This window comes from Pipistrellus hanaki (genome assembly GCF_964339955.1).
Source record: "Pipistrellus hanaki genome assembly, chromosome: 7".
Taxonomy (NCBI): Eukaryota; Metazoa; Chordata; class Mammalia; order Chiroptera; family Vespertilionidae; genus Pipistrellus; species Pipistrellus hanaki.
Window position 1 is genome coordinate 31,568,348 of NC_140509.1, and position 17,413 is coordinate 31,585,760.

At 38.1% G+C, this 17,413-nt stretch overlaps 1 protein-coding gene across 4 annotated transcripts in view; it reads left to right on the top strand.

The window, feature by feature from the left end:
• Positions 1-17,413, top strand: part of KCNQ5 (potassium voltage-gated channel subfamily Q member 5) — a 497,952-nt gene that overhangs the window by 355,981 nt on the left and 124,558 nt on the right. For all 4 annotated transcript variants that reach the window (XM_084889231.1, XM_084889228.1, XM_084889229.1 and 1 more), the window contains exon 3: positions 4,972-5,098. In XM_084889231.1, the coding sequence (XP_084745357.1) occupies positions 4,972-5,098 (127 nt within the window). The remainder of the gene's footprint in view (positions 1-4,971; positions 5,099-17,413) is intronic.

Below are 17,413 nucleotides of genomic sequence, written 5' to 3' on the forward strand. Positions count from 1 at the left end.
AAAAAAAATCAACTCACAATGTGTTAAAGACTTAAATGGAAGGCCTAAAACTCTAGAATAAAACTCTAGGGGAAAAGCTTGACATTACTCTGGACAATGATTTTTTTTAAACAAGATCCAAAGCATAGGCAACAAAAGCAAAACTAGGAAATGGGATTGCATCAAACTAAAAACTTCCACAAGCAAAGTAAATAATCAACAGAATGAAAAGACAACCTTCAGAATGGGAGAAAACATCTAAGGACATAAATATATATATAGCAAGATAAATATATATATATAGAAACTTCTATAACTCAATAGCAAAAATTCAAAAATAACCTATTTTTAAAATGAGCAAAGGACCTGGAAGATGTGTCTCAAAAGAAGACATACAAATGGACAACAGGTATATGAAAAGAATCATCAGGGAAATGAAAATCAAAACCACAATGATATCATCTCACAATTGTTAAAATGTCTATTTTCAAAGACAAAAGATAAGTTCTGGTGAGGCTATGGAGAAAAGGGAACCTTTTTTATATTGTTGGTTGGAATGTAAATTGGTGCAACCACTATGGGAAACAGTATGGAGGTTCCTCAAAAAATTAAAACAGAACTACCATATGACCCAGCAATACCACTCTGGGAATATATCCAAAGAAAATGAAGCCAAGATTATGAAGAGATACTTGCATTTTTATATTCATTACAACATTATTCACAATACCAAAGATATGAAAACAACCTCTGTGTCCATCAAAGGACAAATGGATTAAAAATGTGATATATATGTACAGTTGTGTAGCCTTCTAAGAGAAGGAAATCCTGCTATTTGCAATAACATGGATGAACATGAAGGACATTATTCCACATGAAATAAGCCAGACAGAGAAAAACAACTACAATACTTCATGATTTCAATTATATCGAATCTAAAAAAGTTGAACTCATAAGGGCAGGGTAGAGTGGTGGTTACCAGGATCTAGGTGTTGGGGAAAATGGAATGTTGTTACTGTTTCAGCTATGCAAATTTCAGTTATTCATGATGAACCCATTCTGGATATCTGATGTAGGACATGGTGACTATCTATAATAATAAAAGTGTAATATGCAAATCAACTGAACAACCAAACAGCAGAACGACCGTCCAGATGACTTTCGGACAACCATGCTATGACACGCACTGGTGCCAGACCAGCCAAGGCAGGTGTGATGTGATTGGTCGGGGGGGGGGGGGGGGGGGGCTGCCATTTCCCCATGATTGCCTCACAGAGGGAGGCCCAGGCCACCACCTGGTGGAGCGACCCATCTCGTGGCGGGTTGGGGAGGGAGTGGTCTCTGCGATCGCCCAGCAGAGGAAGGCCAGGCCACCCTCTGCATAGCAATCGATCACAAAGCCTCAGCCAGGTGGTGGGTCTTCCCTCTGTTGGGTGATCGATCTCAGAGGCCCACAATCGATCGCCCCACAGAGGGAAGCCCAGGCCACTGGCCAGTGACACTGTGGTGGGTGTGTGGGCTGGCCACCAATCACCCTACAGAGGGAGACCCAGGTCAGCTAAGCAATCACACCCCACACCTGTCGCCCGTAGAGGGAGGCAACCAGTGGTGGGGGAGGAGGGGCAGCAGCACACAAATGGCAAGCAGTGGAAGCAGTGGGGTCGTGAGCAGGGCCAACTGCTGGCAGCCAGGGGAAGAAAAGCCCACATAGGCCCTGATCGCCGACCAGGCCTAGGGACCTTACCCAAGGGATCCTAGATTGCAAACGGGTGCAGCCTGAGCTCAGGGACACCCCCCTCCCATGCATGACTTTCATGCACCATGCTTCTAGTAATTAATAATATTGTATTGTATACTGAAAATGTGCTAAGTTGATTTTAAGGGTTCTCACCACACACAAAAAATATGTTAACTGTGAGGTGATAAATATATAATTAGCTTGATTATGATAATCATTTTATAATATATTATATATGTATATTAAAACATCAAGTTGTATATCTTAAATATATACAATTTTTATTTGTCAATTATACCTCAACAAAGCTGGGGAAAGAAAAAAAGAGGGGGAAAGTGGTCTTTTCACACTTCCAGTCCCCACCCATGTTACACCTGTCAGATGAGAGGTGATTGCCCTTCTCTAGCTCAATAAAATGTATTTCTTTTTACTGAAATAAGATGCAACTTGCAGGAACCAGGAGGTAGAGTCTGTTCAAAATGGATTTCACACTTTTGCCCCATCACATCAGTCCAAGTCTTGGAGAGAGAACTTCCCCACAGCTGAGCGCTGGGCCTGAGGATGCTCTCCACACCTGCCCAGCTCTCACCTCTCCCCGCTGCTCACTCAGTGACAGGAGATTTTCAGGGTTACTTTTCACACAGTCTGAAACCAAGCCCTCATAGGGAATGCTAAGTAATGGTCTCTAGCAAGGAAGAACAAGAGAACTCTAATTCTATTATTACTTCCCTCAAGGCAGAAGTTATGTTCCTGTGGTGAAATCCAATTACAACTTCTACTAGCTTTATTTGGAAATGAAAGATTTTTTTTCCTAACCCCTTAAAAAACTGTAAGCAATATTCCCGAACAAGCGGTCCTGAGTCACAAATTTGTAGACTTAATTTATCCTACCTCAGTGCAACCTAAAAATGGTGCAAAATAACAATGGTTAAGTATTTATTACTTTAGAATAATGTCAGCTATTCCCACAAAAAAAAAAAAAAAAAAAAAACACATCATTATATGGTAGCGCCTGGGCCCTCGAACATATTTGGGATATTCTTGGGTAATTCTTATAATATGACCTGTCACCAGTGGAGTGCCAACCTTTCTGGCACAAGTAGGAGTTAGAGGCTGGGGTAGAAAAGCGGACCTGCCATTACACCTGGATGGGGCACAGCTCCATGGGCATCATAGGACTTGGCATGCTTTCTGTGTGAGGGAAAATTAACTGGATGAAACACAAGTGATCTGGTACTGCAGCCATCTTAATAAATGACTAGACCCAACCACCTAGATACATAATAAAACAAAACAAAGCCCTCAGCTCTAGCCAGTTCTGCTCAGTGGTTAAAATGTTGGGTTCAATTCTGGTCAAGGGCATGTACCTCGGTTGCAGACTCTGTCCCTGGCCCCTGTCAGGGCATATGCCAGAGGCAACCAATTGAAGTGTCTCTCTCACATTCTAATCAACTGGAATGGACAGTTTCTCTGTCTCTCTCTTACACACACACACACACACACACACACACACACACACACACACCGCCCTCGGTCCATTTCCTCTAAAAAATCCCTGAGAATAATATCCTCAGGTGAGGATTAACAAAATCAAAAACCCTCATGTCATTAATGTTGCATAGTTTTGGTCATCTGTGTGTAAAGTCATCTTCAGAGATTTAACCCATAGATAGTTTTAAATCGCTATAAGTAAGCAGCAATGCTGTTGGAGACTTATTTCCCATTATGGGAAATGTTTGTGCATTACTTAGTGCAAAATAACAGACGGATAAAATGATGTATCTCTACTAGACATTTCAAAAGTGCAACACATCATCACATACTCTAAATGAAGAAATAGACATTTGCCTGAAACTTGCAACACAAATGCCATTTTTCTAAATTTTATAACAGTTTTTATCTTGGTGAATGGGGTGGGAGAATGGGGAGTGGATTAAAACCTTTACTTTCTATGCTCTATATTTCTGTAATGATTAAGGTTTTCATAAGGACCATGTATCACATTTAAGCAATTATAATAAAAATCAATTCATAAAAAATAAGTTCAATAAAAATTTTACATATATACCGTTCTACATCAGCAATTTTCAATGGGTGCCACAAGAATTTTTAAAACATGTAATACCTGACTATTAAGTCAGGGGCACTGACCTCATTTCCCTTATATTGCCAACTTTTTAAAAATGACAACAGTCAATACAACAATAGCTGCCAACAATTATACCTATTTTTTGTGAGATCAGCAAAAAAGTATATATATATTGGTGTGCCACAGAATTTTGGTAATTAGTTATGTATTCCAAGAGATGAAAAATGTTGAAGATAGCTGTTCTACATCATTAATGCTGAACCAATCCTTGTTTCAAAACAAGACAGGGAATTGTTTTTAAAAAGAAACCAATTTTGATAAACTCAGTGCTTGTCTCTATAAGGGCAACAAGGTGGTATGATTAGCTTGCTCCAAAAAATGCTTTCTTCTTTAAAATTCCATTTGGTTTCTCATTCTATGATCCACTGCTTAATGAGCCAATTTAGTTGGCCTTTCCCCAAGGTTCACTCAAAACTCTTCCTAAATAATTTCTAAGTCCTTTTGCTGAAGCAGGTGTTATTTTTCAAGTAGCTCTCACCAAAGGCCAGTATAATTAACAACCTTCAGATTCCAAGACTTTAGGGTCTCATTTTTGACAAAGCATACATATGCCACATGCACAGTAATGTTTTTGAAACTTCAGCTTTATAATGAGATTTAAACACCATAATAAAACAACTCTGCAAAGTTTTAAATATTCAGTTCCTTTTTCTCTAAGAACAACTCTTAAGGGCTTAGAGATAGTCACTTCTTGCAGCCAAATGGTCTGTTTTCTGTGAAACTGTCAAGTTGTATTTTCAGGGTCCTCTCTTTCATTTCAGATCCTTCACATGTCATCAGGTAGCTGAAGTCAGCTACACTGGTAAGTAAGCTATACAAAGCAGATTGGCAATTCAGCCTGCAAATTTAGTATTGTAACCGACTCTTAAATCTGCAAAGTGTTCAAGACTTAAAGGAATGGCATCTCATAATAGCAAATGCAGACAATATGAGTTCTCAATGTTCTCCAGGTTTAGTTTGGTTTGGAGAAGAGGTGTTCTGAAATTGTCTAAATGTAACAAATAGACATTTTGGATGAAGTGCCTAAATGTTCAGAAATATGCTCTGAGCTTCTTGCTCTGGTTTGCTCCACAATACCTCTAACATGTCTGATTTGATATTTTAGGAGTTCGTGATGATTGTCGTCTTTGGTTTGGAGTTCATCATTCGAATCTGGTCTGCAGGTTGCTGTTGTCGGTACAGAGGATGGCAAGGAAGACTGAGGTTTGCCCGAAAGCCCTTCTGTGTTATAGGTAAATATCAAAGTCCAGACACCTGGACTTCTGCATCCTTTTCTTCTGTCTACTGTATTGCAACATTTAATTTATATTAAAATTAATATTTGTGGAGTATCACATGCTGTGTTCTTAAAGGTGTTGACTCATTTAATCCTCACCACAGCACTGTGTGGTAGGTATTTTTATTACCCCATTTTACAGATGAAGAAATTGAGGCAAAGAAAAGTGAAATAAGTTACTAAAAGTCATATAAGTAGTAAATGGTGGAGTTGGGATTTGAGCCAGAAGGTCTGGCTCTAGAACACCCACTTGTATCAATTAAGTTACACTGAACTATATGGTTCTCAGTGTTGACCTGAATTAGGGAAGCATTAATTTCAGTAAATATTTCAAAAAAAAGTTTTCTCCCCCACAATATAAGCAATATCCCTTTATGCTTCTAATAAACTAGAATGGATAGAAGTGTATTAGACTTGGTAATGCATGTCAATTAGTGTGCCGCAAGTTTGTTTTATTTTATGCACTGGTAACTTCATACAGGATTAAGTGTTTTATACTCTGAAATATGAGACATCCACCCTGCAATCCATAAGTAAGAATCACATCTCTGCACCTCCCTAGATGCTGTGGTTTTCAGAAGGATTCCATTCACCTAGGTACCAACTTCAAATTACACTTCTTAATGAAGATGTCATATAGCATTCTGGTGTTAAGATCTGGGATCTTCCAGTAATATGTTTAAAAGTATATCATAAAATTGAAAACTCTAGTAAATTGTATCTCAAAAAAATATTTTTAAGAAGAGTAAGTTGCCTACATCAAAGTCCTTTTTCCCTAAATATTGCAATGTAGATTTCCTAAGGATACGGATATTCCTTTACATAACCTTCAGTAAATTTAACATTGATCCAACACTTTATCTATTCTCCTGGTTGTATTCCAGTTTTGTCAGCTGACCCAGTGATGTCCTTTACAGCATTTTTTCCTCCTCAGTACATAATCCAGTCGAAGATTACATGCCACATTTAGTTGCCATGTATCTTTAGCCTCCTTTAATCCAGAACAATTCCTCAGACCTTCTTTGCCTCATGACATTGACATTTTAGAAGAACATAACTTTAGCCCCACCCCCTTTTTAAAAATAGAATGTTCCTCCTTTTGAGGGGAAAAGCCCTATACATACAAGCTATTATTGTTATAGTAGTTGTTATTTAACAGCTAAATCTGGTTTTCTTGCTCTTCTTGCCTTCTCGCTTCTTTGGCAGCCACTCAAATCCAAATACTGAAAGTTCTTATGGTTACTTATTTCAACCTTTTCCACCCTAAGAAAGTGGATTTTTAATCTGCAAAGTGACTTAGACTATCTTCTTCATCCACAACGGGTTTTCATTTTGTTTTAGAAGTCAGGAGCTGTTGAGCAATCTTCTTAGTCTCCTCCTTTACCCCTGTTCCCTGAGGCAGGGGCAGAGTGAACTTAAGGAGCATTGGAGAAGTTGTCTCCCCATCCACGGGCCCTGTTCAGGACCATCTTTCATTCCACCCTTGTTGCAAAGGAAGAGCACTGTCCTGGGGGTGGAAGAATGGGTGAGCTCCCCACACTCTCTGACACTGAGGCAATTTCATGGTATACACATTTCAAAAGAGTTACCATTTATTCGGTCAAACTTTATAGAAATTTGGCAGTGTTTGAAGCACCGGGGTGATAATAGTGAAATTCTAAATTAATACCGTTTTAAAATGCTTTGTTTGGCCTCTGATAGTGAATTTTATTTGTCTAGCTTCCTCTCTTCTGTAAGAATGGGCTTTTCTCCTCTTTGGAAACCATTGCTCAGGTAGAGAGGAAAACAGGTAGGAACTCCCAGCCTTGCAGGCCTGTTCAGCCCCAAAGCATATTAGTGAAGGCTTTTGATCTTTCTCCCTGGAGATTTTTTCTTTCTTCTTTCTGAGTTCTCTGTTCAAACAACATCACAGAGGACTGTAACTTGATGTGAAACCATTGCATGAGTACTTTCTGTCCTACAAGGGACCCAAACAAAACAATTTACAAGGCAAATGTTGGCCAAGACTCACTCAGCTTCTACAGGATAAGATTGGTTCATGGATGGCTGCAGGAATGTTCCACTCCAGGCTTTAAAACCAATTACAAATTGGTTTTGTTCCAGCTCCAGAGGCAATGCCAATGTATTTCCGGCCCCAGAGCTGAAAAGTTCTTTCCCAGATGCCTGCTGCCTTTTGATAGCTGTTGTCAACCCTGGATGCATCAGCCTCTCTTAGTGCTTTAATCTTTCTCTCCCTGTATCAGATCCTTGAAGTTTGGATGTGACACGTGGTTCTAAAAATGATGTTATGTTATATGTAATTTTAGACACCTTTGACCCTGTCAATAGTGACCTTACAAATTTAGTATCACATGGCATAGTTTGGATATTTTTGTAAATTAATCACTTTGGAAGAAAATTCCATGGATAAGTATATAATGAATCCCTATTAGAATAAAGACAATATTCATACTTACATTTAGGGTAACTATGCATTTTTCAGTCTCTTATTGAAAATGCATATATGTAGCTGTTTGTCCCATGGACCTGGTGAATTGAGGTAATATTCAAATGTGTGGCTCTTTAGTATGAGGTCAATAGAATTTTAACTTACACAGAGGAACCAAATGTCACCTGTATGAGGCAGAAGGCTGTGCCAGATGGCAAAACCCCTTCTGGGCCTGTTTAATAGGTCCATAAAAATGATTGATGTCACTGATAAAACGATAAAGTATAATGTAAACTGAACCTTGTAGTTCCCATGTTCAACATAATTTACTGTGATGAAATGGAACAAGGAATAATATCTCTCTCATCTGTCCGTGGCAACTGCTCTGAGTTTGGAAATGTAGCTAAGATTTCTCAGGTCTCCATGTGTTTGTATGATTTGATTACTCTGAACATGCCAAATACACACCCAAATGTTTTTAGACGTCTTAAGCATTCAAGAAAAGGATATAGATAAGATTGTGATAAGCTGGCTGTACCTTCAATGTGAAAAATGCTTTCTGTAAGCACACCAATATTATTCTTTTAGGTTGGAAAGAGATGAAAGCTACCTGAGTGGCCATCTAGTAACCTTTCTATAGTATTGAGCACTATAGACCAAATGATAGTATTTGGACACAGTTTGATAGCAGTCCCATGGCTAATTGCCAAAGTCTTTAAAACTTCCCCTTCCTGAACTGCCCAACCTCTAACCAGAACCAGGAGCATTTAAAGCACTTGTTGATTTAAGAAATCAAAAAATCATTGTATACTTGTATCTTGAAAAAACATTTTAAACAATTAATTACCTAGGGAAAGATAAAAGTCTATTAATTTTTTTTTTAACTATGTGCTGTCTTTCATTACTGTAATTATCTCTGCTTGGTTTGGGGAGTTTCCTTTGAAAACTAGTAAAATTTCTTTTTTATTATAAAATTATTCCTTATGCCTATACATTTAATCTACATCTCTCCTCAAAGACTCTGTTAAAATAATATTTCTACAACTATGGGCAATAACCGTTGCCTTACCAATTTGTAGAGTTGAGTATATTTTAGGGTGACAATCCAGGATGCCCTTTACAATATTTCTACATTCAAGCACAAATCACTCATTCAATGACCTCAACATTGAGAATGTGTGAAATAACTTCAAAGACTGATTTTGTAGTCATTATTATTTCAAGCTTTTATTAATGGCCTACCTGAAAATTGCAAATAGTACCAAAGGCTGGTACTTAGATCAGGATAATGAGCCTGGTGTGTCAGGAAGCCAACAAATCACTTCCAACAGTGGCTTGTTTGGATTCCCTGGTGATTTTAAAGACAGATATAATAGAGCCATATTTTCCAGTTTTGCAGTGCATCTTAAAGAAGCAGAAAATACCAGTCTGTTATTAATCTTGGATCTGTACTTGGTGCTAAATTTAAGTTTATATCTTAATGCAGTTTTAACAGTTTTCCTTCAGTGTAATATTTCCACAAGAAGACAAAGGAAACAAACCACAGCACAGATCTTTCCCCCATGAATTGAGAACATGTGCCTTTGACGTGAGATAGCAGTCTCTCAGGAAAATGCCAACAAGTGAATTTTTTTAATAAGAAAAAAATAACCAGCTTCTTACTTGGCTAAAACAAAATAGAAGCCTTTATTAAAATCAACCACACAGCCAAGACCACTCTAATATGTCGGGGAGTTCATCCCATTAAAAGGCAACTTCAGCTGCTAATGTGTTCAAAAGTTAAATCAGAGATTCCAAGAACTGCCACTGCCCTCTCAACTGAAGATTTGGGACATGATTCTTCATCACTATCAACAGACATTCAGCATGTTTTGTTTTGTTTTTGCTTCTCTGCCTTCTCCATCTTCAATTCTATGAAACATTGAATTTTGTTCTAAGCCTTTGAATTGCATCATTTTATATACCTTCTAATCTTTTCTCTCCTTTGTAGAAATTATATTCTCTCCTACTTCCTATCTTCTTCTGTTTCTCTTTACTTCTAAGTCTTCAAACTAGTTCACATGTGGATGTATTCTATGTGATTCATTGGACCATCTGAGGACAATTAAACCCTGTTGGATTGATTTATCACAAAAAGCCATTAAAGTCATTTCAATCCCTTTAGTTATTGATAGCTGATATTTATTAAGACCTGCTCTATGCTAGGTACTGCTCTCTATAAATATTATATCCCATTTTGTATGAGGAAGTAAGACAGGGTTTAAGAGACTTGTCCACAGAAAGGTAGTAGATGAAAGAAACAAAGTTCACTGATTATTATTTTACTCTAGAAAAATATACTTACCTAATGTGCTATTTTTACTCACAACATCAAATCTGAAGTGTGTTCTTTTTTGTGTTGCTTTTTTTTTTTTTCTCATACCAGCCAATTCTCCAACTCTCAAGACACCAACTGGGTATTCATCAACTCAATTCAATTCTGATACTAACTACACAGAGTTAGTGCAGATTCCACAGATTAAGAACTGAGTCCCACAAGACTCCCCTGCACCTCACTCTCAGCCTTGACTTGCCAGCTATAATGAGATGCCCTACACACACTTCTACCCAACTAACTACAACTATGAGTGTTCCCACACCCCCTATCTCAGGATTGAGAATTCACTAAAATGATTCACAGAACTGAGGAAAGCGCTTTACTTACTATTTTGGTTTATTATAAAAGATACAATTCCAGCACAGGAAAGTGGAAGAGAAGCATAGGACAGTTACTTAGCATGGGGAAATGACTAGCATGGAGCTTCCATGCCCTCTCCAGGCATGCCACCCTCCCAGCACCTCAATGTGTTCACCGACCTGGAAGCTTTCAGAATCTCGTGGTTTAGATATGTTCATGGAGCTCTCCTTATTACTTAGGCACAATTGATTAAATCATTGGCCATTGGTGATTCAACTCCTCTTTAGACCTTGTTCCCTTTCCAGAGGTCCAGGGTTCAGCTTAAAGTTCCAACTCTCTAACCGTGCTTTGGTCTTTCTGGTAACTGGCCCCAATCTTAAAACTATGGCCATCTCATTAGCATGCAAAAGACATTTATCACTTCAGTCAGAGATCCCAAGGATTTGGGGAGCAGTGTGCCAGGAACCCAGGACAGAGTCCAAACAATTATCTGTTTTCCATTGTACCACACTACCCAACTATGACAAAATTACCCTTGTTTAAATGTAATTGAACCTTGTTCACTGTCATCCACTCACAAAGAACCTGATACTTTTATGTTCATCTTTAGTAATCCAAGATTTTTGAATAAAAAGTTGAACTTTGCAAAATGACTTTTGTTGCAGTATCAGTCTTAATTTCATCAGGTTTAGTATCAGGTCACTTATTTCTGTTCTCTAACCTAAAGGAGAAATTGGGCTCTAAAGCAGTGTTACTTGCCTTGTATCAGAATGCATATGCTCTTAAGCAGAATTATTATGAGGTTCTCCATGTACTTCCCAATTGTAAACATCTCCAGGATATGTAATGTTACTCCCAAAAAAGCCTTTGAATGTTTGTTAACATTAGTAGACTATTCTGAAACCTGTTTAGGTAATTGTTGACCTGATGCACAAATTTGAACTTACAAAGTAGCTTGATTAGCTGATATAACTTAACCATATAGAAAATACCCTCAGAAGGAAATAAATAGCAAATGATTATTTCCCACCCTTTCTATAAACTTCAATAGAGCACTGTGATATATTGTACTAATATTCTATACTATCAAATGTTATGTAAGAAAATTTGTTCACAGACAGAGTACTTATTACATGCTAAACATGGTCTCAGGTATAAAAACCTCCAAGATGAATGGAACATGGTCCCTGCCTGTAAGAATACAGTCTCCTATGCTCTTAAAGAAGGGCAAAACTGGAAGGGGGGAGTCTAATTATGGTGATACCAAGTAAAGGTGATGGAGGTGGAAGTACTTGTGGGAAGAAGATATAGAATATCATTACAAATTGTATGAGACACAGGAGCAAAGGTACCCCAGGAACTGTATCTTTTATAATAAACCAGCTAACATTGATACAATGTGCACCATGTCCAAGCATGATTCAAGATGCTAGAGGGATTGTGTTGCACCAAATGGGCAAGGTCCTACTCATAGAACGAATATCCCATGGACAGAAAAAAAAATACACAGCCATGTTTTTGAAAAGTAAGATATCAACTGAAGAGATGTGCAAGAGGAAAATAAAACAGAGATAGTGGGGGCTTCTTTAGATTGGGAGGCCTGAGAAAGTCTTTCAAAGGAACGGACCCTCAAGTTGACCTGAATATTAAAAGGGGACCAGTCATGAGAAGATTTAGGCAGATATCTTTCCAGGCCAGAAAATTGTAATTGCAAACATTCTTAAAACCCAAGGAGCTTAGCTTGTCCAAGGGAGAGACATTTTGGCTGGAGCTCAAATAGACAGTTAGGCAGAGGTCACATGAGGGTCATGTAGGCCATCTGAGGGCATATAGTTACCTGATACAAGGCAGCTTCCAATGTCAGGTCACCACACTAGTTAAAGGTCCAATAGATCAGTGGCACAGATGATATTTGGACTAAGAAAAACACATTTTGATCAGGCAGCAAAAAGTATGGGTATACAAAGCTCTGGGGTTTTTAGTTATCTATATCTGTTTGAACTTCGTATCAGCAATATGCAAATTTTACTCATTCAGAAGAATACAAACCTATTTCCTCTTACTTTCCCACATAACTATATCTCTACCCTTGCAAACATGAAATTTCAAAACTGAGAAGAAAGGTGTGTTATTTTCTATAAGCCACAGGAATTAGGAGAGTACGATGAAAACCCTTCTCACCCCATTGGCAACAGTCGCCAATAAACAATCCCCAAGAGCCTACTTTACCAAAGGATTGTGAGCATCCTCTTACTTAGAACAGTGGCAATACAAAGTTATCTCATTAAAGATTATTTATTTCCTTTGATAAGTTTTCCCTTTTTGCCTCGAAATGTTATCTGAAAAACTTATGATCAATAAGGAACATTAAACTATCCCTATGGGGTAAATTTTCAAAGTGGTGCTTGGAATTTGCCAGTATGAGTCCCATTAACTTCAATGGAAGTCCTGCCGTTAAACCGCTGCACAGAGCTTTGAAAACGTTCTGCAGTACATCTTGGCAGAGTTTTATTTTTTTATTTTTAATAAATACCACAGAGCTACTCAGTGCACAGCTGATTGCAGTATTTAAGAAAGTGGGTAATGTACTGTGCAGTAGGAGGCTTTTAAAATTAGATTTTAAAGCTTCGTTCCTGTTAAGAATCACAACAACAATATAAATACATCTTTTAATTCTTCAAAGAGCACTTTTCCATCAAGGAATTTGGAGTGCAATTAGAATGTAGAGCTCGTAAAGCAGCAGCACCGTGTCCCTCTGAGGCATTGTTTATCTCACTCTATAGACAGAAGAATTGAGGCACTGCGAAATAAGGGGAGTTCATACCTGGCCCCTAAGTCAGCAGTGAAGCTAGTAATAGAATTCTGCCTCCCTAGAGCCTATTGTTCTAAAGAAATTTAATTACAGCATAATCCAGTTAATCTACATTTGGAAGAATAATGATGGCGCAGGCAAAATGAATTAATTAAAGAGTTGGTGGGAGACCATGTTAGATTAGCAACTTTCTTTTCAGGATCCAGATTTTCATGCAGTATCTGATGCCATGAAAGAGATGATGCTAATTCTACTGGCCACAATTGGCAAAGGACTTTTTTATTTTCCTCCTTTATAAACATAAGCAGAAGTTCCAACTGAAAATCCTGCAGAACCATCTTTTTTTGTTAGAAATAACTTACTGATTTTTTTTTTTTATTTTGAAAGAAAACAGTGCATTACTTTCCCTCTGAAACCTTCTGGTTTGAAAGAAAAAAACAAATTGAGCTAAATGCTCAACTCACAGCCTTCCTTGAAACAAAAGATAAGTGAGCCTTTGTTTCATTTTTGACTTTTGATTACTTGTCCACTAATTCACTGTGGTTATTTACTTGCATAAGAAATCTTCTTTTGAAGCTGAAAATACCAGAAGGTTGGGAGCTGGGCTATCTGGTGTTACATGAGTAGGAATAAAATTTCATAGTTTGAATTATAAATCATTTGTATGGACTATCTCATATAAATCCTATGAAAATCTTATTAAAGTTGGAAGAGATTATGACACCCATTTTATTGTAGTTTTCCTTATATTGAATTTTGGGTGATACTGATTAACAAAATTATACAGGTTTCGAGTGCACAATTGTACAACACATCTCTACCTCTAAGTCAAGTCTCCTTCCATCACTGCTTATCCCCCACATGCCCTCTTCCATCTCCTCCTATTTCATACCCATTTTATAAATTTAAAATGGAGTGCTAGTTTAAGGGTCTTATCAAGGGTCACACTCATATAAGCAAAAGAATCAGAACACAAAAAAATAGAGAAATATTTGCTCACATCAAGTCCCAAGGTCTTTCTATGACACCACATCTTCCTCCACTACCCACTGAGGCATAGGAACAAATGAATGAATGATGTGCTGAAGTCTGATCCCATCCCAAACCTCTCCACCCCACATGCTAGCAGAAGTCTAAAAGACATCAGTATCATAAAATGTACAATTCTTTTTCCCATTAGCCATCTTCCTAAGGTGAGGCCTTTTTTTTTTTCCGACTTCTTATTTTGAGATAACTTTAGACTTAGAACTTACAAATATAGTACAAAGAGTTCCCTTGTACCCGTGTACTTTCATCCAGCTTTCCCCAATGATAACATCTGACATAAGCATAGCGCAATTATCAAAACCAGGAAGTTGATATGGATATATATTACTAACTAAATTTTAGACATTTAGATTTCACCAATTTTTGCATGCACCCAATTTTTTTATATGTACCACATTGAAATTTTATCACATGTATAGATTAATTTAATTATCACAGCCAAGATATAAAACTTTCCCATCACCCTAAAGTATCTTGGAGTGCTATCCCTTACATTTTCCCTTTAGAGTCACTCCCCTTCCCAAACCTAACCCCTGGGAATTATTAATCTACTAGAGGCCCGGTGTATGAAATTCGTGCTTGGGGGTTACCCTCAGCCTAGCCTGCACCCTCTCCAATCTGAGAGCCCTTGGGGGATGTCCGACTGCAGGACCTAAACCTTCAGTCAGACATCCCTCTCACAATCCTAGACCACTGGCTCCTAATCACTCACCTGCCTGCCTGCATGGTCACCCCTTACTTCCCCCCCTGCCAACCTGGTCACCCCATGCAGCCTGCTTGTTCAGTTGTTGGGTCATCTCTCACTAACCCCTCTGCCAACCTGATCTTAGGCAGCCATCTTGTGAGGGTGTGAGGGTCAATCTGAATATTACCTCTTTATTATATAGGCTTCTCCATTGCTGTAATTTTGTCATTTTTAGAATAGTATGTAAGTGGAATCATATGGTAGTAACCGTTTGAAATTGGCTTTTTCCCCCAACTCAGCATGATACTCTTGAGATCCATCCAAGTCACTACATGTATAAGTATTTCATTCCTTTTTACTGCTGAATAGTATTCCATATTATGGATGTACCATAGTTCATCCATTAACCTTTTAATGGTCAATGGATTGTTTCTCAGTTTTGGCTATCGCAAATAAGGATGCTATGAATATTCATGCACAGGTTTTTGTATGAACTTAAGTTTTTATTTCTCTAGGGTAAATACCCAAGAGTGAGATTACTGGATCATATGGTGTTTCTTTAACTTTATCAGAAACTGCCAAACTGTCTTCCAGAATGTGATCTTTCCTTTCAAAATATAAAAATGCCTAGAATATTTCATGGCAATAAATTACAGCTATGCTGACTTAAGTGACATTTGTTATTTTCATAAAAATTAAATGATCCTACTTTATCTGTTTTCATATGAAAATTATTTTCAGAAGCAGAAGTTTCTGAAATTCATATTGAACCACTTGGATCAATAAAACAAATTAAAATATAGTCATTAAGGAGAAGTTCTTTGTCTTCTGGTAAATGAATGTAACTTTGATGTTTATGTAGATGAAGTTTGAGAGACAAATTAATGTAAAAAGTCAATACTATACAAATTCCTGAAAGACCATTACTTAAATCTAACTTTATTTGTAGAAAGTCCCTTTTCAAGCAAATGTTAATGAGACCAATACTAAATATGCTTGCCTGCTAAGGATATACCTACAGTTGTTCCTCAGTCTCTGCAGGGGTTAGTTCCAGGACCTCCACAGATACCAAAATCCCCAAAAGCACAAGTCCCTTATATAAAACTAGAGGCCTGGTGCACAAAATTCTGCACAGGAAGGTGCCCTCAGCCCAGCATGCACCCTCTCCAATCCAGGACCCCTTGGGAGATGTCCAACTACGGGTTTAGACCAGATCCTGGGGATGGGTCCTAAATCAGCAGTTGGACATCCCTCTAACAATCTGGGACTGCTGGCTCCTAACTGCTCACCTGCCTGTCAGCCTGGTCACCCCTAACTGTCCCCCTTGCCAACCTGGTTGCCCCCAACTGCCCCCCTCCTGTTGGCCTGGTCACCCCTTACTGTCCCCCTTGCCAGCCTGATTGCCTCTTACTGCCCCCCCTGCCAGCCTGGTTGCCCCTAACTGCCACCCCCTGCTAGCCTGGTCGCCCCATGCAGCTTGCTGTTCAGTTGCCTGTCCAGCTGTTTTGGTTGTGACAGCCCTTGGCTTTTTATATATTAGGATGGTTTAATCTTTGCATATGACCTACACACTTCCTTCCCTCCCATATACTTTGATTCATCTCTAGATTCATCCAATATAATGTAAGTGACATACATGTACTGCATTGTTAGGGAATAATGAAAAGAAAATAAGTCTGCAACCATCCTAGACCTAACTTCATAATGCATGTCAACAACAACATAACTTTTCTCTTTGGAATATTTTTGATCCCAGTCAGTTAAATCTGTGGGTAGGTAACCCATAGAGGGCCAGCTATAAGCACATTAGTTAGAGCTTTAAAGCACATCTTCAACAGAATAAAAAGTTTAAAATGCCCACCAAGACCCCGTAGAGCTTCATAGCAAAGTGAGCCCCAATATTCATGGTTTTGATGTGATCTAAAAAAGAGGTCATTTGTGCTCCCAAATTCCACACCTTCCCAAAATTCCCCTATTCTTAAAACTATTCTCTCAGACTCTGCTTTTCCTCCATCATTTTCTTTAATGTCTCCCAATGATTCTTCATCACCATCAACAGAAAAGTCATGTTCACCTGATCACCCCTATTCAAAAGTTAATAGCAATCCCATGTGCTCAAATTTCATGAATTTCAACTTCATTCTTACTGTGTTATAAGTGATGTTGGTACAACTAATTACTCATTTTGAAAAAGACAAATTTGATCCATATATATCTTACCATATTCCAAGACAAACTCCAATAAATCAAAGATTTAAATAAAACTATAAATACTGGATAGCAGAAATGGGTAAATTCTTTTGTAATCATGGAACCAGAAGACCTTTCTAACTGCGACTAAAAATATAGAAACTATAGCAGAAAATACTGATAAATTTAGACAACATAAAAATTAAAAATTTGCCGAAACCGGTTTGGCTCAATGGATAGAGTGTCAGCTTGGGGACTGAAGGGTCCCAGGTTCAATTCCAGTCAAGGGCATGTACCTTGGTTGCAGGCATATCCCCAGTAGGGGGTGTGCAAGAGGCAGCTGATCGATGACTCTCTCTCATCGATGTTTCTAACTCTCTATCTCTGTCCCTTCCTCTCTACAAAATCAATAAAATATATTTTTTAAATTAA